Source organism: Furipterus horrens, unplaced genomic scaffold (assembly GCF_987537825.1).
Source record: "Furipterus horrens unplaced genomic scaffold, mFurHor1.1.pri manual_scaffold_13, whole genome shotgun sequence".
In the NCBI taxonomy this organism is placed as follows: Eukaryota; Metazoa; Chordata; class Mammalia; order Chiroptera; family Furipteridae; genus Furipterus; species Furipterus horrens.
Window position 1 is genome coordinate 55,014,665 of NW_028327183.1, and position 23,031 is coordinate 55,037,695.

A 23,031-nucleotide genomic window follows, 5' to 3' on the forward strand; every position below is an offset into this window, starting at 1 on the left:
CGCATGGAGTGTGGGAACCTGCTGGTGAGGGAGGGACCCGAACACGCTAGGGGCCACCACAGGGCGCTGAGGAAGAGGCTGATTCTTCTACAGACACATAGTCACCAGGGTGTGCTGTGCCCTGTCACACGAGGTCTCTGCTCACCAGGTACTTTATCATTAAGGTTACAGAAAAAATGTCAGTAACAAATAGTGTGAACATCCCTGGCTGGTGTGGCTCAGTGGATTGAGCACCGGCCTGCAAGCCAAAGGTCACTGGTTCAATTCCCAGTCAGGGCACATGCGTGGGTTTCAGGCCAGGTCCCCATTTGGGGGCTCATGAGAGGCAACCACACATTGATGTTTCTCTTTTCATCTTTTTCCCTCCATTGTCCTCTCTCTAAAAATACATAAATAAAATATGTTTTAAAAATGTGTGAACATACACAAAAATGTGTGAACAGACTGCTGGTTTAAAAAGACACAACTCTGTGTGAATAGACTGTAGGAGACTTTGTGGTAATAAACGGTGATGAAACTCCAACATGACAGGCCCCTGGGTGACGGGCTAATCAGCACCCTAAGTTGTTGTGAGAACTTCTTGTGAAATCCTCCCCACTTCCTACAGCAAAACCATGTGTACAGCTGAGTGAGAGGCTGCAGAATCATCTTTGTCATTATCTGGTCTAGGACGTGTGCAGAGGCCTCTGCTCTGAGCCGGTTGGCTCATGGGCGCCATGACAAGGACCGTGCGGTCATGACTCAGGCATGTGGGTCTGGGGAGGGGAGGTGGTCACTGGGGTGGGTCTGGTTTGCAGGAGGAGGGGGCTCTGCTTGGGGTGGAGAGTTGGGCTCAGCCCGCTCGTCCGCCACAGGCACCGTCAGGTGGAGTGACTGGGTGTGGCTGCAGTGAGGGGACCCTGTGGGAAGGCTCCGTGCAGGGGAGGGGCCGGGACAGGTGCACTCAGGTCCCCAAGAGGAAAGCACCTCTGCTGGGCGGGGGGGTCTGCAGGAGGCCAGAGAGGAGGCTGAGGGGGTCACACCCACAGGAGGTCCTGGATCTTCAGCTGAGGGGACGGTGGTGGTGAACTGGTCCCAGAAAGAACAGCTGGAGTCAGAGCTGTGGGCGTGTCCCTTGGTGGGGGTGGGGAGGAAGGTCGGAGGGACTGTCTACTCTCTGCCTGGTTGCCTGCAAGGCTCATGGGGCTGTCTCAGGACTGAGGGCCCCAGGGAGGAGCAGGAGGCTGGGGAGCCGTGGTGACACTGTGGCCTGACCCACAGTGGGAGACACCTTGCCCTCCAGCTGGGTGTGTGTTTGTGTCCCCCTCACACTTCCTATCTCTGACTCCCTTGTGTCTGTGAGCAGGAGCCCTTCTCCGTCTCTCCCATCCCGTCCGCTGAGGCCCGTGTGCTCCTCGCTGCCCTTCTCTGTGCGTGAGGGACTCCCCACCTGACACTGATTCCACCCCCATGCGCTGGGCAGAGGTGCCAGGTGCAGACAGTTCACAGGCTGTGATTACAACGTGGAGAAGCACTTACTGACCGTCTGTGTTGACCAGTAACTTCTGCTCTATCTTCCTCATCGCAGAGAAGTTGGAAGCTCAGCTCTCATGGTTGTGAGGAGCTGCAGCCGAGACATGAGGACCCTCCATCTGGTGTCATTTCTGGGGCCTGATTGAGACCTGGGCAGGGGGACTTGTGCAGGAAGCGCTGCTTGGGATCCACAGGCCTACCCATCTGCTCAGCCCCATCCAGCAAGGGACTCAAAGATTTGGGGCATCCTTGGTTGAATGGCAGGTGGGAGCAGACGGAAGGGCACAGGAACATGCTGATCACCCTGGATCCTGCACCCCCACAACCCAGAGTGAGAGTGGGCTCCCACCAGGGGGCTGAGCCCTGAGCACTGAGCCTTGAGGGCATCTTAGACCTGGGGTGTCCCGCCTCCCATCAAATGACACAGGGACCGGGGGCAACTTCTAAAGTAAAAGGGACCCACAGGGAACTGTGCGGTTGACTTGCATTTCTTTTTGATGAAGTAAAATTCACGAAACAAATTAAAGCTTTTAAAGCATAGAATCCACTGGAATTGAGTAAATTCATGATGTTCAACCATCACGTCTCTCTAGTTTTCATAACAAACTTGTACAACCCCTGCCTCCAAATACCACCAATTCGTCCGGCTCCCGTCTCTCCTGCACCTCAGCCCTTGAGAAACCAGCTGATTTCTGTCTCAATAGGCTTCCTTCCCTGGACATTCCATATAAAAATCACAGAAATTGTATCTTTTTGTTTAACTTTATATTTAGCTACAGAGGTTTGATGTTCACCCGCAATACGGCAGGTGCCAATCCTTTGTTCTTTATGTTTTAAAATACTTTCTGGGTAATGAAGACGCCACAGCTGTTCATATGAATGGGATCCAGCATGAAGGGGTATAGATGTGAATCCAAACCAACCGTGTGGGCGACGCTCATGTTACAGCGGTGAGAAAAGGACAGTCAATGCGTGTCTGTGATGACCGTGAGGGACAGCCCACAGTGGGATGGAGGAAGCGTCTTTCCAGGAACACGGCTCGTGTTTCCTGCCCCCAAACCTCGCCACCGCGTCTGCTCCCCTTGACGATCTCAGCAGTAGTTTCCGCCGCTGCAGCCCAGACTGTCCTTCACCATGTCCCGGGTCATCAGCTGGGTTCCACGCTCCCCCACTCTGAACGGTGCCCGTCCCCTCTGTGTTCACGTCCCGGCTGCAGCGTGGGCCCTCCTCTCGCTGTCTCGAGCCTGAAGCAGCAGCACCCCGAGGGCCACCAGGACCAGACCAGCCACGCCCATGCGGATGAGGTTCTCCACCGTGTAGTCCTGGGGGTGGGAGGCTAGGGAGTGTGGGTAAAGAGGTCACAGAGGTCAGGGCAGACAAAGTCACCCCAGAATCCTGGATGTCCATCAGGGCACCTGCCTCCCTCTGACAGGACAGGACCCTCTGCCCCAAGCCCCTCAACCCAGACTTTCTCCGACTCACCGCTCTGGGGGTCTGTCTTGTTTTGTGATGGGCTGATGGTGCCGGCTGCTCCTGAGAACCACAAAAAGATGGGACCTGACCCAGCCTGTCCCTGTGTTCTCAGGTCTACTACCCACTTCTCACAACCTAGGCTCTGTGTTGTCCTTAGTGACGCCTTTCTCTGCAGAGGAACGTCCCCTCTGGACTTCTCGTTGCTCACGCGAATGCAGATCCCCATTTCTCTGTCCTGGTGGAACCTATTTTGGCGGTTCCCGAAGTTCACAACTGTTTTCTCTCCAATTCAATTGAGCTTTGCTCTGCTCTGGTTTCACTCTGGGGCCCAGGACCACATTGCTTAATTGCTTTGGGAGGAGAGTATCCACTTACTCTACAGCTGAGGATTCCGGTACTGGGATGAGGGGATGGTGGTCTTGGGGTCTGATGTCAGGAGCCCATTGGGTTGAGGCCTGGGCCTGACCCCCTTTTTAACCAAGTTCATCCCTTTCACCTGGTGTTTCATCCCCTATTTAATCCATCACTAATAATTCTTTATGTAGTCAGGACTGCCTGCCATAGGATATCTATGCGAGTTTATTATGCTTGTATGTAATTTACATGTATGCACATATATATACACACATTCACTCTTACACAAACAAGCACACACAAATCTATGCATATTATTTTCAAATGCTAGTGCTGAGTCAGTACGTCATTATGACAGTATTTCTGGTTTTCTGAGGCTGAGCAGATAAATAGGAAACCTGTGAATCCACACAGGATGAAATATGCTGGTCAGATTCACACACACACACACACACACACACACACACATGCGCACTGAGGGAAGGAGACTATATCAGGTGCAAGGAGGCAGGTCCGCTCTGGGCAGGGTCAGGAGCGAAGGTCTTCCTTGGACGTGACCGTTGAGCTGATTTCTGAACGGGGAGGAGAGGCCTGAGCAGCCCCGTGAGGACCCGTCGCCCTCCCTGAGCCTCCCGTTCTCACTGCTTCTCACTCCCAGGGCCTCTGGGCCCAGAACCCTGGCACCTCCTCCCCTGACCGGCCACCAGGGCTGCCCCTGAGACCTGCCTCCCCACTAAGTCACTCAGGGGCCAGGATGAGTTGTCCTCACCTGAGACCAGGAGCTCCAGGGCGTCACTGGGCAGTGACCACACCTGGGGGGTGTACCTGTAACAGCCGTAGCATCTGAACGTCCACCTGCGGCCGGGGGTCACGGGGCCCACGGGGAACAGGGCCTGCACCTGCCCACTGGGGTGTCGCTGTGAGTCCAGGGTCCAGGGGAGCCTGTCCTCTCCTTCCTCAGTCAGAATGAACCTGCCAAATCCCTCGTCTGAGTGACATTTGAGAGTCCTGTTCCCTCCTGAGGTCACGACAGGGCTGGGCAGGGCTGAGAGGCTGGGTTTGCTGCTGTAGAATCCTAGGGGAGAAGGAGGCAGCGTGTTAAATGGGGCTCACACCTCCCTCACGTTCCACAGGGCTGGGCTGTGAGGGGGAGACACCCTCAGAGCACCCCCTTCCTGAGAGTAAAGACTGAGGCTGGGACCCCTGAGTGCCCTCTCACCTGTCACCACCAGCTCCAGGGGTTCACTGCGCGCTGACCAGCCAGCGGAACTGTGGTAGTAACAGCGATAGATCCCTGCCGTGTCCTGTGTCATGTTTGTGATGGAGAAGTTGACCCTGTCCCTGGGATCCAGTGGCTTCTGTCTCTTCCAGGGCACTGGATTTCCCTCTTTGTACACACGGTACTCCTCAGCATCCAGGGTCCCCTGACACCAGATGGTCACGGGGCTCCCCCTGGGGATCACAGAGCCTGGCTCAGCCCAGATGGAGGATTTGTGGAGGGTCCCTGGAAGGAACCAGGGGCTGGGTCAGAAGTCATTTCCCAACCCCAGTGCTCAACTGTCAGTCGTGAGCAGCTCAGATATTCTCATCCGTCAGCCCAGACCTGCTGTTCTCCATGCCAAGGGGGCAGCTTCTTGTCCCTATTGAGGACAGGGCCCTGGGACACCTGGGGCAACTCACCTGCCTGCACTGGGGTCCGCAGGCCCACGCTCAGCCCTGGAAGAGAGGCGCTGTGAGAGACCTGCCCTGAATCCTGAGCGGGACCCTCCTCCCCGTGAGCCCCGAGTCCTGGGTCCTGGCAGAGCAGGGCTTCCCCTCCCCCTCCTCACGTCTCACCCAGGCAGAGCAGGGCCGTAAGGGTGGGGGCCATGGTGTCTCTCCTCTCTGGACCCCGCTGTGCAGAAGGAAGAGGACCCAGTGTCCTCAGGGTAGACAGACGCACAGGGTGTGGTCACTGGGAGGCTGGCCCTCCCTGTCACGGGGGTGTCACGTCAGCAGCCTCTCAGGAAGGGGAACAGGGTCTCCCCAGGAGCCCGGCCCTCATTCCCATGATGGAGCAAGAAATAGAGCCCGAGCCTTCTGGGATGCACCTTGCCGGTGAGGTGACCCAGGGCCCGTCTTTCCAGGTCAGAGCCTCCCCCACGGGGACCCCTCCCCCTCGGCCATCCATCAGCACCTGCCTGTGTGCCCTCCCCGTGGACAGTGGTCACCTGGGCCCTGCAGGTGCTTCAGGAAGACATGGTCCCTGTGCCTGCAGAGCTCAGACCTCAGAGACACGTCCCCCTCTCGCTGTGCAGGCAGGTCCAGTGTCACCGTGACCGTGAGCACCAAGGGCACATGCAGGGAAGGAGGGGAAGGAAACGCACCCCTTCCCCTGGCCCCAGTGTGTGGCTTCTTTTATCTTATGTTTTGACACAAACTTCTCATTTTTCTTAGCAACAGCCTCTACCTCCTCCTTCCTGGGAACCAGCCTCTGGGCCATCTTTGCTCTCAGTGCCCTTCGATCCTTGGGCAGGGCTGTCCTCTTGGTCCACGGCTTTGTACTAAACATGAAGTGGAAGTGATGGGCTAGAATCTGACTTGTCGAGAAAAATTTATTTTTATTTAAGTTTTGTGTACCGCCTACCACCGGCGTGAATGAAGCAAGAATGTCGCGACTTGATATTTTCTTCCGTTTCTCCTTCTTTTGCCCTTTTTATCTTTTATTGTTGTTCTTTTTCACTTTTTTTGTCTTTTTTATTTTGATTTTATTGTATTTATGTATTTGTGTATTTACTTATGTATTACTTATTTATTTTTAGTATTCAACCGTTTCATCATAACCGGGACCTGAGTTTCATGAAAAATTCTTCCCCTTGCTATTCGTAATGCTCTCTGATAGTTGGTATTCCATTCTCCATCATTTCATCTTTTTCACTTTTGTTATCATTAAAAAAATTTTTTTAATTGTTTTTCTATTACAGTTGTCCTATTCCCCCCCCATTGCTCTCTCCTCTCCTATCCACCTCCCCCCTCTCCCCACAGTCAATCCCCGCCCCGTTGTCCATGTTCACTGTCATTTATATGAGTTTCTTGACTAGACCCTTCCCCTTCTTTCCTGCCTTCTCCTCTTCCCCCTCCCCTCTGATCACTGTCAGTCTGTTCCTTGTTTCCATGCCTCTCATTCTATTTGGCTTGTTTGTGTGTTTTGTGCATGTACTTTATTTATTTTCAATAAGTATAAATCTTGGAGGGGCACAGCATTCCATGGATTCCATGTCTAATGGTCTTAGCAGAGAGGATGCTTCAAAATCTGGCAAGAGCCAGCCACTGTTTCTATGCATGCAATTTACTTTTCCCCAGGTGACTCTGTTTGGTTGTTTGTTTTTAAATATTTTACTTATTTATTTTTAAAGAGAGGGGAAGGGAGGGAGAAAGAGAGAGAGAGAGAGAGAAACATTAATAGTGTTTGTTTCTCGAGCTCCCCTAACTGGGGACCCTGCCCACAACCAAGGCATGTATCCTGACCGGGAATTGAACCAGTGACCCTTTGGTTCACAGGCTGGTGCTCGATCCACTGAGCCACAGCAGCCAGGGCTGACTCTGGCTTTGTTCAGTTTGCCATTAGCAGTCTCTATGTTGTTCCTTGGTTTCTATGCATGAGTGCATCTCTGGCTGAGACAGAACTCAGTTTCATTTAAAGCACAAACACCTTCGGTTTTCAGAAGAGCTGTGTGCTCCGTCTAGTCTTGGAGACCTCACCTATCACTGACAAAAATGTCCCTGAATTACACCCTTCCAGACATATTGTCATTAGAGGAGTTCTATTCCCAACCGGTCCCCAAAGTTCAGCCGCGGGATTGCCACTCCCCTCTTTTTTGTCTTCCAATTTTAAAAGTTGTTCTGCATCTACATCTATGTGGAAACCCTGAGAATGGCTTCCCTTTCTGGAAATATCCTTTTCAGCTTTTCACACTAGCCTATCTAAATGTGTTTGCTCTAGAGAAATAGCTGTAAAACTAGGGTCTCATTTCCCATAATGTTTTGGAAAAACTCACTTCATATCTTGATGGCCCAGGAGTTAATTTTGTGTGATGATTTTAATTTTGAGATGTAAATTTTAAAAAATATTTTATTTATTTATTTTTAGAGAGAGAGGAAGGGAGGGAGAAAGAGAGAGAGAGAGAACCACTAATGTGTGAGAGATACATTGACCAGTTGTCTCTTGCACACCCCCAACCGGGCACCTGTCTTGGAACGCAGACACGTGTCCTGGCTGGGAATCGAACCAGTGGCCTTTAGGCTTACAGGTTGGCACTCAATCCACTGAGCCACACCAATGAGGGCTCAGATGTAATATTTTAATAGTTCAATGATGATTCAAATTTTCTATTAACTATTATTATTTTTTGGAGTAAGGGAAGGTTTATCGATCGAGAAGGTGCCAACACAGGAGACGGGAGACCTAACGTACCTCAAATTTATCCTAAGAAAGTATATACCACTTTACAGCAGTCAGAATGACCATTATCAACAAATCAGCAAACAACAAGTGCTGGCAAGGATGTAGAGAAACGAGAACCCTAGTGTGCTGTTAGTGGGAATGCAGACTGGGGCAGCCACTATGGAGAACAGTATGGAATTCCCTGAGAAAACTAAAAATGGAACTGCCTTTTGAACCAGCGATTCCACTGCTAGGATTATACCCAAAGAATCCTGAAATACCAATTCAAAAGAACATATGCACCCTTATGTTCATAGTAGTGCTATTTACAATAGCCAAGTGCTGGAAACAGCCTAAGTGCCCATCTGTAGATGAGTGGATCAAAAAACTGTGGTCCGTTTACACAATGGAGTTCTATGCAGTAGAGAGAAAGAAGGAACTCCTGCAATTTGCGACAACATGGATGGAGCTAGAGAGAATTATGCTTAGCAAAATAAGCCAGGCAATGAAAGAAAAATACCATATGATATCACCTAATATGGGGGATGAATGAACAACACAAACAAGTGAACAAAATTGAACAAGGAGCAGAGTAACAGTTATCGGGGGGTGCGGGAGTGAAGGGGTCAATAGGGGAAGGGTCTAGTCAAGGAACTAGTATAAATGACCCATGGACATGGACAGCAGGGTGGGGACTGACTGTGGGAGAAGGGGTGGGCTGGGTGGGGGGCAGAAATGGGGGGAAAATGGGACAACTGTAATAGAAAAACAATAAAATTAAGTTAAAAAAAGAAAGAAAGTATGGCGTTCCGGCTTCTTTTATGTCAAGGGAAGCGGAAACAGGAGGGGCATGAGTGATGGATGGCCGCAGACATTTGGGCATCAGCCGGGACCTGAAAAAGGTTGTGCTCTTTGGTGGGATACAATCACTGTCAAGATACCAATGGCATATTTCACACAACTAGGACGAATATTTCAAAAACTTATATGGAACCGCAGACGACCCCAAATAGCCACAGTGATCTTGAGGAAGAAGCACAAAGTTAGAGGAATCACACTACCTGATATGAAACTATACTGCACATCTACAGTAATCAAAACAGCATGGTACTGGCATGAAAAGAGACACATAGATTAATGAAACAGAGTAGAGATCCCAGAAATAAACCCATGCTTGTATGGTCAATTAATAGTTGACCAAAGAGGCAAGAACATATAATGGTTTGGGGAAAATTGGACAGGTGCATGCCAAAAAGGGAAGCTAGAGACAATCTCATTTCACCATAAATAAGAAAAAACTCAAAAGGATGAAAGAGTTAAATGCTAGACTCGAAAGCGTGAAAATTCTAGAAGAAAGCATAGGCAGTAACATCTCAGACATTTCTCACAGCAAGAGAAACAAACAAAGAAACAAAAAATAAACAAGTGGGACTACATTAATCTATTTATTCTTGGAAAGTAAGTTTTGGATATTAGTCCACTTTACCTAAATTGGATAAAGTTTTTCATAGAGGGCGCTTATATTGATGGTGAAAATAGTTCATTCTGAAATACAACTGGAGGATAGATAACAGGGAGTCTTACATAAAGGTTCTCAGGTAAACTATTTTTAAAGATTGAAAGAGTGATTTCCTATAAATTTATGATTTACAGAAAACTGAAACAATCTTCAGCCAACAAATCTCCACCAAGAGGTTCTCCCCATCCTCAAGACAATGAAGTTGCTGCCTGAAGTGAATCTTCCCACCCCTGTCTTGAACTTCTTGCCCATGAATATAGCCTGCTCTGAATCCTCAGTGAACTCACCTGTAGCATGCTACAGTTTGCATGTCTCAAATTATAAATCTGCTATTCCCAAATAAATTCAATTTTTAGTCATTGGAGCTTGCCTCAGCTTACCTCCTCTTATATTAAATTGACACTAGAAATGTCTGTGGGATCTGTAGTGATATTTCATTTCATAACTGATATGGGTTCTTAGTGCCATATCTCTATTTTTTGTTCCATGCTGCTGGATCTTATACATTTTAAGAATATTCAATAATTCATGTTTTTGGCTTTATTAATGCTATGGACTTGCATCCCTACAAATTCATGTGCTGTGACCCTAACCCCCCATAGGGCTGTAATTTGGAAAAGGGGTCTCTAAGAAGTAGCTTAGCCCCAGTTGATGTGGGTCAGTGGGTTGAGCGCCAACCTGCAAACGAAAGGGTCACTGGTTCAAATCCCAGTCAGAGCAAATGCCTGTGGTTGTAGGCTAGGTCCTCAGTTGGGGGCGCATGAGAGGCAGTTACACATTGATGCTTCTCTCTCTCTTTCTCCCTCTTTTCCCCGCTCTCTAAAAATAAATAAATACAATCTTTAAAAAAAGAAATAGGTTAAATAAGATTATAAGAGTTGGGTTCTGATTAGATACCATCAGCATCCTTATAAGAAGAGAAACCATATAGCTCCTTTTGCCTCTCTTTGTTCTCACACCACAGGGCCATCCGCAAGCCCGGGGAGAGACCCTACCACACACCAACCCTCTGGCTCCTTGATCTGGGACTTCCACTCTCCAGAGCTGTAAACAAATAACTGTGTGTTGCTTAAACCATTTGGTCTATGACATTTTGTTAGAGAGGCCTGAGCAGCATAATATAAAAATTGGTACCAAGACTGGGAAGCAGCTTTTGGAACTGATAATGGGAAGAGTGCATGCTAGAAAAATTCTAGGGGCTGTGAATGGACTGGTGGTGGATATATGGACGTTAATGCTGATTTTGGTGAGAGCTCAGAAAGAAAAGAGGAGGTGTGGAGAGGAAGCCTTCACCTGCTCAGAGAAAACATGGTGAATTGAACAGCAGAATGTTGGTACAAGAGAAATATGACTGGTAACACCATTCCAGTGAGTCTAAAGACAAAATGATAAATAATAGCATTAGACAATGAAGAAAGCTGACTTTTGTTACAAAATGGCAAAGAACTTGGCTGAATGGTCTCCTAATGTTTCTAGGAGACAGAACTTGGGCGGCATAAAATGGTGTACTCCTAAGCAAAATGTTGGCGTGTGGCCAGGCTCCTCCTGAACGCTGGTGGTGACATTCGAGAGGAGAGGGGTGAATTGAAAAATGAGCTGTTAAGTAAATGGGCCCCAAACTGAATGACTTGGGGAATGTCTGGCCATTCATAGTGCTGCAAATGAGAGTGGGTTTGAGAGAGAACAGCACAGGTGGAGGTGGATGCCAGTCAGTAGAGAGAGGATGGGGTCGCTGACGCAGGAACGCCACTCAGATACGCCAGCTGGGATGATAGTTACTTGTCTGCAGACGTGAGCTATTATTTTTCAAGGAAAGGAAAGAATAACCCCAAAGGAATTTAGAGAATCTCAGGGCTGCCCCGCTGACCACAAAGTTAGAATCACTTCCTTGGAGTCAGCAGGGCAGATGGTCTCCACATCAAGCCTTGGGATTGGGGACCTCACAGAGAGATGAAGGTGCTATGCCACCCAGCTGGGCCACGGAGGTAACATTGCCATCTCAGGGCGCGCCTGGAGGCAGAACATCGAATCTAACCGTGGTGCTGTATAACACCTGAAACTAATATGGAAGGTAAACTGTAATTGAAAAGTAACATTAAAAAAGGAAAGAAGTAGAAGCCAAAAGAGGGGAAAAGAAGGTTTCACGATGGCTGCCTTGCTGGATGCTGAAAGGACTTGGAAGCCCTGTCTTTCTGATTTCCCCTGTTGGAATAGGAATATCTCTCCTCTGCCTGCCACAACATCGCATTTGGAAGTACTGAACTTGTCTGCATCACAGGTTCATGACTGCAGAGGAATTCTGCCTTCAAATGAGTCCTACCCCGAGTCTCTCTCATATCTGATGTAGACAATGTGTGGATGAGACTTTGAACTTTAGACTTGATAGTTGATGCTGGAATGAGTGGAGCTTTGGGGGACTGTAGAGCTGGATTAAATGTATTCTGCACGGGAGAAGGACATGAATTTGGGGGAGGTCTTGGAGGCAATGCAGTAGACTGAATATGTACACCCCCCCCCTCAAAATTCATGGTAAAGCCCTTACCCCCCAGCGTGGCTGTATTTGGAGATGGGACCTGATGAAATAATTAAGGTAAAATGAGATCATAAGGGTGGGGCCCTGATCCGATACATTAGTGTCCTCACAAGAAGAGACACCAGGGGGCGCGCCCTTACACACACACACACACACACGCACGCACGCACGCACGCATGCAGGAAAGGCCATTTCCACTGAAGAAGGCAGCCTCCCACAACCCAAGGAGACAGGCTTAGAGCACACCACCCCTGCTGGCACCTTGATCTCAGGCTTCCAGCCTCCAGAACGACGTGAGAATAAGATTTCTGGGGTTTAAGCTGCCTAGTCTTTAATCCTTTGGTATGGCAGTCCAAGCAGATAAACAAAATTCGTTTCTCTCTCTTTTATTCTTCCCATGTATATCCACGCTCTTGTCATTTTTCTTTGTCCTCACTCGAGGACATGCTTATTGATTTCGGAGAGAGGGGAAAGGAAAGAGATAGAGAGGGGAAGAAACATCAATGTGAGAGAGAAACATTAGTTGGTTGTCTCTTTTATGTACCCCGACCGGGGACTGAACCGGTAACCTAGGTATGCACCCTGGTCGGCGATCAAGTCAGCAACCTTTTGGTGCATGGGACGATGATGCAGCCCACTGGGCTACGCTGGCCAGGGCCATGTTCTCAGCATTTTTATATCCTTTCATCCACTGTCATGGGGTGAACTTGTTATTCTTTGTCTTACTTCTTTAGCTGCTCAAATAGGTCGCTGAGTTCTAGACTTTCTCTCTCTCTCGTAATTTCATTTAGGCACTTAATTTTCCCCTTTGTTCTTGATAGATAACATTTGCATTACCATTCAAGTGAATATGTGCTGATGTGTAGGATTCGTATTTATCTTTTAAGTAAAAGTTGTTCTATCTTTATTTGTAATTTTCTTCTCCCAATCATGGGTTTTGTAGAAGTGTATTTCTCTATTTCTAAAAATATAGAGTTCATATTTATCTTCTTCTGCAGAGCCAGGTGACTTCTAACGTCTTGTGATATCTCACTTGTTTACAAAACGTCCTCAGGCTCAGGGTCAGTAGCTGAGTGTCCAAGGGGCAGCTCCTGTGCCTTCTGGGGGTCCCTGCAGGCCCCCTCCCTGGAGTGTGGGGTCTGGGTCCTTCCTGGGCTAGTGGACGGCCAGAACAGCATACACGCTGGGCTCATCTGGGAGCTCCTCTGATGGGGAGGAATGGAGTGCACTTGTCGCTCCTTTGAGGGTCAAGCAGTTCAGCTGGGCGTAGGCCACATCCTGGGGGTCTTCAGATGGAGTAGCCTGGAGTGGTTAGAGTGAGAGACAGGTGTATGAATGGGCTGGGGAGAAGCCTGGGTACTGGGAACAGAAAGATTCCACATGACTGCCATCTGCCTTTCCTCTCCCTCTTGTCTGTCCTTTGTGTGCAGCGACTCCTTTGACAGGACAGAGGGCAGGGTGGCCACCTTCTGCCTCAGCCTTGAGTGATCCACTAGGGGTGGGGGTTATGTAGTCAGGGCTCTGCTGGGGAGGGGAGAGAGGAGGGGGTAGAGCTTCTCTCTCCTTGCTCTACTTGTTCCTCACCTGATAAGTTTCCACCCAGAGACCAGAGAGCTGATTTTGAAATGTAAATAAGATTATATCTATTTCTTTTACAGATACATCTCCATTCACATTTATATTACCCTGTCTATGACAGAGCCTTGCTAATAGATATTCCTAATCAGTGTTTGCTGACTCACTGAGTGAAGGAATACATGAGAGATGGGGAAATGAGGCATTTTGAAGGACCTTCATTTAGGCTTTGATACTGAATATGCGATATACACACACACACACATACATACATACATATATGACATAAAATATATGTATTTATATAGTATATATATATATATATACACATATGTACAGATAGATTCTCTATATAAATGCTGTATAGAGTATACATCTGTTTATCTATAGAGAGACAGATACAGAGACATACAGAAATAGGCAGAAAGAGAGAGGAACAGAGGCAGAGACAGAGACACAGACACAAGGAAAGACACAAGGAAAGGAACAGAGAGACAGAGAGAGGGCACTTGCTGGGGGCCAAGAAGAAGGCAGGTAAGGGCCCTGTCCTCAGGGAATTTTTGGCAGGGGGTTGGGAGCAGGCATAAACAAGGAACAAGGTCATGTGGGATGGCAATAGCGTTAGGGAGAAGCAAAATGGTGATGCACTAGGGAGAGAGGAAAGGCCTTCGAAGGAACTGTTTTCATCATGACAGTGTTCTCCACTCAGAAGAAAGGACATCTTTCATGGGACGAGTGTTTCTTTCCAAGGCCGTCCCATGTCCTTTGGGATGTTTAACAGCATTCTTGGTCACTAGATGCCATTGGCACACCCACACACCCCACCAGCTATGGCAAACTAAATGGCTCTAGATATTGATGTGGGGACAAAAGGAAGGAACAAATTGAGAAAGACTTCTGGATTTTTTTTTTTTTTTTTTGTGAGGGGGAAGTAGTGAACATTGATGGAGAAACAACTCTTCGGAGGAGACTTAAGAGTTGCTTGTGTGATGTTAAAATGCCTGCTGAGCCCTGGTTGGTGTGGCTCAGTAGATTGAGTGCTGGTCTGTGAACCAAACGGTCGCTGGTTTGATCCCTAGTCAGGGCACATGGCTGGGTTGCAGGCCATGTCCCCAGTTGGGGGCTCGTGAGAAGCAACCACACATTGATGTTTCTCTCCCTCTCTTTCTCCCTCCTTTCCTCTCTCTTGAAAAATAGATAAATAAAATCTTTAAAAATGTGCCTGCTGAACAGACAGTAGAGATGGCTCTGTTGTCTTTGTTTGAGGCTGGTGCTCAGATAAGAGGTCAGAGCTGGAAATAATTGCAGATTCATGAGCACAGAGAGGGTCCAGCTATATCTGAGATTAAGTAAATTTCACAACATAAAATACAGAGCTGTCTCAAGGTGAGGTTAACAAGATAGCTGGTGGACTTCCTATGGGAGTGGGAGCCTGATGCATCTAAATCCACGAGACTGGAGGAAAGAGAGAAAATAGAGATAATGGAAAGCTAGTCCACAGGGAACTTTGTGTGAGTAAGAAAAGGCAAGCCAGGTCCTGGCTGGCGTGGCTCAGCTGACTGGAACATCGTTCTATAGACAGAAGAGTTGTGGGTTCCATCCCCGGTTGCAGTGCATAGAAGAAGGCAACCAATTGATGTTTCTCCCTCACATCGATGTCTCTCTCTCTACTTCTCTCTGTCTCTCTCTGTCTCTCTCTATCTCCCCTTTAGTCCCTCCCCCTTCCTCTCTCTCTGAAAGCAATAAAGAGATGTCTTCAGGCGAGGATTGAAAAAAAGAAAAGGCATGCCAGTCAGATACCACCAGTAGGATCTCAAATCCTACAAGCCTCGCTGGACACAAACTATGCAACTACCCATGGAAGCACTATCATTATGTGATATCGATAACCAAGAACCAAAGAGACTCATGTGGGGGAACCGAGAAGAAGGGGCCTACATGCTATCAGAAAATTGCACTGAGAAGTGGTCTCCCAGCAGCCTGCACACATCTCTTTCGGGAGGATGGGCAAGGTCAGAGCGTGCTGGGAACTGAGTGAGGGGGGAGGGAGGAACATCCTATGAACTTATCTTATGAACAAGTCCATGGCAGGTTCCCTGGGCAGGGCAGGGGTCTTACCTGACTGTCCATTCCTCTGTCCTCCTCAGGTTGGGAATCTTTTATGGAAGCACCTAGAGAATGAGAAGATTCAATCTCATGGAAAAATTCCTGGAATCCCTCAGTCCCACACACCCCTCCTGACCTTAGGTGGGGAGACTGAGGTTCAGTGAGGAGCCAGGATGTGCCTGAGGCCACACAGATTTGGGGTTTTCATGCTTGCTCATCCTTAAGCCCAGAACCCTTCCCAACCCCTCTTCCTGTCCTTGTGCCCCACCAAGACCTCACCTCCTCTCTGATTGTGCTGGTTCTGCACCTGAACATAAGCCATGGCACTGGAGCTGAGCAAGGAGAGCAGGCACGTTAGGCAGCAGTGACGGAGCTACAGGTGGAGGTGAGAGGTCTAGGGAGGTTTGGGGAAAGAAATTACCTTTCCTGTAGTGTTCTGGTCTTAACGTCAGGGTCTGAAGCACCTGCACAGAGTTAAAATTTAGTTCCTAAACTACCCCAGGGGCAGTCCTGGGGCTGCATTAAGATCAGCGGCCATGATTCCCACCCTGGTTCATTGGCAATTCAGTGTAAACAAAAATTAAACGGTCGCCCTCCAAACTTGCACGGCTGATTTAAATAAGTTTTTATGAACTTGAAAGAATATTTTCAAAAGCCTAAGTCTATTCTTATTCAGTCCTTTCATTCTCAAAGAGGATGGTATTTAGAAGCCAAGGTCTGGATGATCAGTGCACTTACTTCTAGTGGGCTGTCACTGTGTCTAGGTTTCAGCTGGTACACACAGTACAAACACCTACACCTGTAACTATTTCTGTGTCAATTGATTATATATATATATAATTTATTTATTTTTAGAAACAGAGGAAGGGAAGGATAAAGAGAGGGAGAGAAACATTAATCAGTTGCCTCTTGCATGCTCACAAATGGGGCCCTGACAACACAAGCTTCTGCCTTGACTGGGAATTGACATGGCAACCCCTCGGTTTGTGGAATGATGTCCAACCCACTGAACCACACCAGTCAGGGCTATATATTTATTTTTTATGAGGTCATATTGTAACAAAGAATGAAAAGTGTATGACCTTTATCCAATGTTGTACTAACCAGAATTAAATGTACGAACCAATAAATTCACAAGTCTGTTGGAACAAAAAACAATTTTTTGTTTACAACCTCTACTTTAGACTCTATTTTGCTACATTACAGGGACCGGCAGTTCAAGTTCCTTCCCAGAAAGGAGCTGATGGACCACATGAATTCAGCTGATACTAAAAGATTCAATATGTTGACACCAAGCTCTTTGTCAGGACCAATAACAACACTGCCTGTGCATCTCCGCTGCCCCTCTCTCTTCTTAGAAAAGCCACTGCTTGATCAGAGGTGTTAAGAAGTTTTTTTTTTAAGGACAGGAGTCTCCATATTCTCGGATCACCAGTACCTGAATAAACCTCTTTCCTTTTCACCGGCACCTGTCTCATGAATATTGGCTTTTATCATGGCAGGCAGCTGGACCTGTGTTTGGTAACAATATTGACATTTTTTAATTGCTTTTTTTTGGGGGGGGGTGTTGGCTGCCTTCTTGTATGCTCCTGACAGGGGATCAACCTTTCAACCTGGGTATATGCCTTGACTGGGAATTGAACCCACCATCTTTCAGTCTATAGGATACACTCCAACCAACTGAGCTGCACCAGCCATGTCAACAATAATGACATTTTCAATCCCAATGGAACACCTCGATTTGTCCTAGCCAACTGTCTTTGCACATGTTTTAAATCCTTCATGATTATTTAACTCCACGTATTTACGTGTTTTCTGAAAGCAATGGAACTCCCAACCACTTCTACCCCCACCCCCATCCTCGCCACCACGTCCAGACCCCACTGCTCTTGACTGCAGGATGACAATGACACCTCCTAGGGGCTCCCCTCCCCCTCACCAGCATGGTCCCTCAGGTTCTGGGTACACCCCTGCGCCCTCCACACAGGACCCCTCTTGTCACAACCATACTTCCATGGAAATCTCAGATCTCTGGCCCAAGAAGATTATCAGTGGAAGTTAGGATAGAAAGAGATTTCTAGAAACTTTTTGGTTGTTTAATTAGGAGAATTTTTGGGAATGCCATATTTTGGCTGGTGCCACTCATATGTCTTTACAGGAAGGTCGTACCTCTCAGGTAGACCAGGTAGACCAGATCTCCCCATCTTTCACTCACCTGACTTGCTGCATTTTTTCTGGTATTTGAAGAGGAAGAAGAGGAAGAAGATCAGCAGGATGAAGGTCACAGAGACCCCAATCAAAACGTTCTGGTACTTTTGAAGACCTTGGACACAATAATGTCGTGAATGAACCAATGATACCACTAAAATGAGCACCTACTGTGCGCCAGGCATGTTTGGGGTTTGGTAAATTAATCGGCTCTAAACCTCATAACAATCAAGCTATATGTGAATACCAGTCCCACCTCCACTCCTTTCACAAACAAGAAAACTGCGGCTGAGAGACAATCTGATGCCCCAGGTCACCTAGCCGAGAAGTGGCAGAGCTGGAATTTGAACCCAGGACTGTGGGTTCTTTTGGACTCTGCTCACATTGCCCCACCAGACAGACACTAGCTTCAGGCTCTGGGGGGCTGTTCCTCTGATTAGAATGGGCTGTCCCCTTGTACCTGTGTGCCCCAGCCCTTTTCTTTACCTAGAGCTGAATATGTCTTCCCATTATAACTACCGCTCACCAACCCATTGAAAGCTGTGGGGACCTAGGTGGGACCGCTCAGAGCCAGGGTCTGTGCGGAATGAACTCTGTGACCTTCCCACTTCCTACATCCAGCTAAGATCTGTCCTCTGCCCTGCAGTCCCTGCATTGATATGCAAGATCTCCCTGGACTTTTCTGAGTGTGTATCTGGAATGGACATGAAGGTGGAGCTGCCATTTCCTGAGCACCCACCCTAACTCTCTTAGTGAACCCATGGGAGAGGTGACAAGAGTCACGTTTCACAGATGATGAAATGGGGACTCAGACAGGGAGTGTGACTTGTCCCAAGTCCCACAGCTGGGAAGAAGCAGAGCTGGGATTTACATGCTGTAGAGCCTGGTTTCAAGCCCTTATTGATTTTTGTTTGATGTTGATGTTTTCCCTTCAGTAAGAATGGGCTGAGCACCACAGGCTGATAGGAAAGCACCCAGGAGGCCACCCGGTTTGTCCCCAACACCCCAAGCACCCAACACTGCTTGCCCTTCACTTCTTCAGACCAGGGCGGTACCTGTAGGGTCAGAAGCGAGGGGTCTTCTGGGGTCTGAGCCAGGACTCTCCGTTATTGCACAGGGAGGAACTGAGGCTTGGAAGAAAAAGGGCGTGTCCAAAACCACCGTCTCAGGGAGCACTGAGACCACACCCAAGTGTGTCCCACCCCAGACAGCCTAAGTCAAGGACAAAGAGAGGAAGGGCGGGTACCACTGTCTCCCTACTTCACCTTGGCTGCCCTTTCCCCAGGCAGAGCCCCAATATCTCCCTCTGCCATGACCAGCCCACCCCTCACCCTCAGGCCTCAGAGCTCATGGACCCCTGTGTCTGAACCTGCCTCACTCCTGAACCTCTGCCCACCTCCCAGCCTCTCCGGAGAAAGCCCACCCTTGAGTTCCTGAGGGGGCATTAGATCCCCTGAGAGATGCAGAACTGCCCTGAAATGTTCTGTGCTCCCTCTGAGCAAAGAAGACCCAGTGACTCACCAGCTGTGGAGATGCACCCTGGGGGTGGGGGACTGGAGACCTGAGGGGGTCCTGGGAAGGAGACAAGAGAAGGGTGGTGTGTAGAGCACTCTCCTTCCCCTGAGAATCTTTATTTGCTCACACTCATCTGTGTTTGCCTTGGGCCCCTGGAAAGGTCATTCCTTCACAACCTGGAGAATCTGATGACGAGCATGAGGAGGGGTGGGGTGGGAGGGGTCCTTCATGCTCCATCACTCCGAGGGGTGGGTCCCAGGCTGGATGACAGTCGCCTGAGCCCCTCCTTCTGTCTTAAATTGGGGCTGTTCTGGGCAGGATCCTTAATCAGAATAGGGACATGGAGAGTCCAGGACTGGGGCTCCCTACCTGAGACCAGGAGCTCCAGGGGGTCACTGGGCAGTGACCACACCTGGGGGGTGTTCCTGTAACAGCCGTAGCATCTGAACGTCCACCTGCGGCCGGGGGTCACGGGGCCCACAGGGAACAGGGTCTGCACCTGCCCACTGGGGTGTCGCTGTGAGTCCAGGGTCCAGGAGAGCTTGTCCTCTCCTTCCTCAGTCAGAATGAACCTGTGAAATCCCTTGTCTGAGTGACATTTGAGAGTCACGTTTCCTCCTGAGGTCACGACAGGGCTGGGCAGGGCTGAGAGGCTGGGTTTGCTGCTGTAGGATCCTAGGGGAGAAGGAGGCAGCGTGTTAAATGGGGCTCACACCTCCCTCACGTCCCCCAGGGCTGGGCTGTGAGGGGGAGGCACCTTGAGAGCACCCCTTTCCTGAGGGCAGAGCCTGAGGCTGGGACCCCCGAGTGTCCTCTCACCTGTCACCACCAGCTCCAGGGGGTCACTGCGCTCTGACCAGCCAGCAGGGCTGTAGTAGGAACAGCGATAGATCCCTGCAGTGTGCTCTGTCATTTGTGTGAAGGAGAATTTGTCTTTCTCTCTGGGTTCCAGTAGCTTCTGCCTTGTCCAGGGCACTGGGTTTCCCTCTTTGTCCACACGGTACTCATCAGCTTCCAGGGTCCCCTGACACCAGATAGTCACAGGGCTCCCCCAGGTAATTACATTCCCTGACTCAGCCCAGATGGTGGGTTTGGGGAGAGTCCCTGAAAGAAATCAGGGGCTGGGTCAGAAGTCAGTTCCCAACTCCAGCGCCCAGCTGTCAGCCCTGGGACACCTGGGGAGACTCACCTGCCTGCCCTGGGGTCCGCAGGCCCACGCTCAGCCCTGGAAGAGAGGTGCTGTGAGAGACCTGCCCTGAATCCTGAGCAGGACCCTCCTCCTGTGAGCCCTGAGTCCTGTGTCCTGGCAGAGCAGGGCTCCCCCTCCCTCTCCTCACGTCTCACCCAGGCAGAGCAGGGCCGTGAGGGGGGGGGCCATGCTGTCTCTCCTCTGTGGACCCCGCTGTGCAGAAGGAAGAGGCCCCAGTGTCCTCAGGGTAGACAGACGCACAGGGTGTGGCCACTGGGAGGCTGGCCCTCCCTGTCACGGGGATGTCACGTCAGCAGCCTCTCAGGAAGGGGAACAGGGTCTCCCCAGAAGCTCGGCCCTCATTCCCATGGTGGAGCTGGAAACAGACCTTGAGCCTCCTGAGACGCCCCTTGCAGGTGAGGTGACCTGGGGCACGTCCTTCCAGGTCAGAGCCTCCCCTTGGGGACCCTCCCCCTCAGCTGTCCATGAGCACCTGCCTGTATGTCCTCCCCGTGGACAGTGGTCACCCAGGCCCTGCAGGTGCTTCAGGAAGACGTGGTCCCTGTCTCAGAGCTCAGACCACAGAGACACGTCTCCCTCTCGCTGTGCAGGCAGGTCCAGTGTCACCGTGACCGTGAGCACCAAGGGCACATGCAGGGAAGAATGGGAAGGACACGCACCCCTTCCCCTGGCCCCAGAGTGTGGCTCCTTCCTATAACAGCCCTGCACCAACTTCTCCTTTATTCTTAGCAACCGCGTCTACCCAGCCTTTAGGGGAACCAGCCTCTGAGTGTGATTCCTGCCCCTCAGGGCCCCTCTTTCCTGCTTAAAGCCTCCTGCTCATGCTGTGGTCCTACATGTAAGCCTTAGGGGATTTTATTTGGGTTAGAGGTTTATTTTAAAAAAAATTTTATTTATTGATTTATTTCAGGGTGGGGGAGAGACATAGGTTTGTTATTCTACTTATTCATGCATTCACTGTTTGCTTCTCATAAATGACCTGACCAGCGATCAACCCCACCATCTCGGCATATTGAGATGATACTCTAACTGAGCAACCCAGCCAGGGCATTAGAGGTTTATTTTTAAGAAAAAGATGACCCTCATGTAAGTGTTCATCTCTCATCCTCTGCCTGCATCACTGGGACTATAACATGTCTGTGTCCTTGTTCCGATCATGCTGTCTGGATCCCCTCTGCTCAGAGCGGCTGCCGGGGTCCCGGCTCTGGTTCCTAGAGGAAACCACCACCGTTAACCTTCCGACCAGGTGAAGGCAGGAGAGGCTCGCGGCGGCCAACTCATGGAGGATAACTGTGCTGCATCCATGCCAGAGCCCTTGTGGGCTACATACAAATGCTCCTTTGAGACGTTGGAAATATGTTGAAATAGTCATTTGCAGGAAAAGAGAAGTGAATGTTCCCCAGATGGTCAGGAAATCGCAAGAAAGAACAGAGAGCAAAACTGAGTAGCAGCCAGGGCCGGGGACCATTGGGGGTGGGTGGGTCATAGAATGGAGGGTTCCGCTCCTGTGCTCACAGAAAGGGGCCCCAGGTCCCCACAGGAAGGAGGGCCAGGGTTCCAGTGAAGGCTGAAAATGTGGTCCCCTGACCTTGTGTTTGTGGGTGGGCACTGGGCTAGCTCTGCTCACTCACTCATCCCCACTGTTGGCACTGAGTCACCTCCCCCATGTGTGGGTGAAACAGATTTTTTACAGTTTTTTTCTTTGTGTGTATGTGTGACATGAGTGTGTGCCTAACACAATGCGGAACAGATGCTGAGTCTGAGAGAGAGGACACCATGGGGCCGGGACGCTGCCTCAGCCCTCATCAGCCTGACTCACGGGACAGCCCCAGAGAAGCCTGTGGGAGACCAGGCGTCTGAGGGGGAGACGTCCTTCAGGACTGGACAGTAGAGAATTCCTCATAATGACAACCAGTGCTTGGACAGCCGTCTACTGAAATGGGGGTGTCACGTGCAACAAAACAGAATCAGTAGGGAAATATGAGAGTAAATATAAATTCAGTATGTTTAAATATCTGTAAAAATAAAGAGGGATATTAAATTTTTTAGGGAAGAATATGGCTTATATTACAGAAGAATAGGAAATTATTGAGATGATTTAGAAATTTTATTTTATTTTTTATTTTTATTTTAGATTTTATGTATTTTTTAATGTGCTTTATTGATTATAGTGTTACATTTGCCCCAGTTTCCCTTTCCTCTGCTCCCCTCCACCTGGTGGCCTCCCTCCCTCCCCTTGTTCCCCACTTTTAGTCCATGTCCATTGGTTGTGCATATAGTTCTTCTCAACTTCTCTCTGTCTATTCCATTCCCTCCTACTATGCTTCTTAATTTCTATACCATCTCCCTCCCTCTCCCCCTTCCCCCTCCCTGCTGGCCTCCCCCCAATATGCTCCCCATACCTATAGTTCTTTTTCCACTCCCGTTGCCTGTTTAGTTTGCCTTTGTTTCAATTCCCTAGCTTCTGTTGTTGTTTCTTATGATGCAGTTTTCATTTTAGATTTCATAGTTTTGATCCTCCTTTTTCTAAACCAGTCCCTTTAACATCTCATATAACAGTGGTTTGGATCTAATGAACTCCTTCAGTTTTATTTTGTCCTGGA

At 49.3% G+C, this 23,031-nt stretch overlaps 2 protein-coding genes across 2 annotated transcripts; both read right to left on the reverse strand.

Moving 5' to 3' along the window:
- Positions 1 to 2,670: 2,670 nt before the first annotated feature.
- On the reverse strand, positions 2,671 to 5,409 carry LOC149995420 (leukocyte immunoglobulin-like receptor subfamily A member 5). The gene is made up of 5 exons (XM_090261172.1): positions 5,176 to 5,409; positions 5,020 to 5,055; positions 4,559 to 4,843; positions 4,109 to 4,414; positions 2,671 to 2,848 (listed from the first exon to the last, which is right to left on the reverse strand). Exons 1-5 carry the CDS (start codon positions 5,207 to 5,209, stop codon positions 2,712 to 2,714), a joined length of 798 nt encoding a protein of 265 aa, XP_090117298.1. The 5' UTR covers positions 5,210 to 5,409; the 3' UTR covers positions 2,671 to 2,711.
- Positions 5,410 to 12,992: 7,583 nt separating this feature from the next.
- LOC149995421 (leukocyte immunoglobulin-like receptor subfamily A member 5) lies at positions 12,993 to 20,192 on the reverse strand. The gene is made up of 8 exons (XM_090261177.1): positions 20,038 to 20,192; positions 19,588 to 19,893; positions 19,225 to 19,275; positions 18,759 to 18,833; positions 17,711 to 17,818; positions 15,775 to 15,959; positions 15,508 to 15,560; positions 12,993 to 13,116 (listed from the first exon to the last, which is right to left on the reverse strand). The coding sequence occupies exons 1-6, from the start codon at positions 20,129 to 20,131 to the stop codon at positions 15,913 to 15,915; spliced, it is 681 nt and encodes a 226-aa protein (XP_090117303.1). The 5' UTR covers positions 20,132 to 20,192; the 3' UTR covers positions 12,993 to 13,116; positions 15,508 to 15,560; positions 15,775 to 15,912.
- Positions 20,193 to 23,031: the final 2,839 nt, after the last annotated feature.

Coding starts and splice junctions, on each gene's coding strand:
- LOC149995420 (XM_090261172.1), bottom strand. CDS start 5,209: ATGGCCCCCACCCTTACGGCCCTGCTCTGCCTGG. Junction 5,056..5,175: donor TACGGCCCTGCTCTGCCTGG/GTGAGACGTGAG, acceptor CCTCTCTTCCAG/GGCTGAGCGTGGGCCTGCGG. Junction 4,844..5,019: donor GCGGACCCCAGTGCAGGCAG/GTGAGTTGCCCC, acceptor GGTTCCTTCCAG/GGACCCTCCACAAATCCTCC.
- LOC149995421 (XM_090261177.1), bottom strand. CDS start 20,131: ATGACAGAGCACACTGCAGGGATCTATCGCTGTTCCTACTACAGCCCT. Junction 19,276..19,587: donor CCTGGAGCTCCTGGTCTCAG/GTAGGGAGCCCC, acceptor TCTCCTTCCCAG/GACCCCCTCAGGTCTCCAGT. Junction 15,960..17,710: donor GAAAAAATGCAGCAAGTCAG/GTGAGTGAAAGA, acceptor AACTCTGTGCAG/GTGCTTCAGACCCTGACGTT.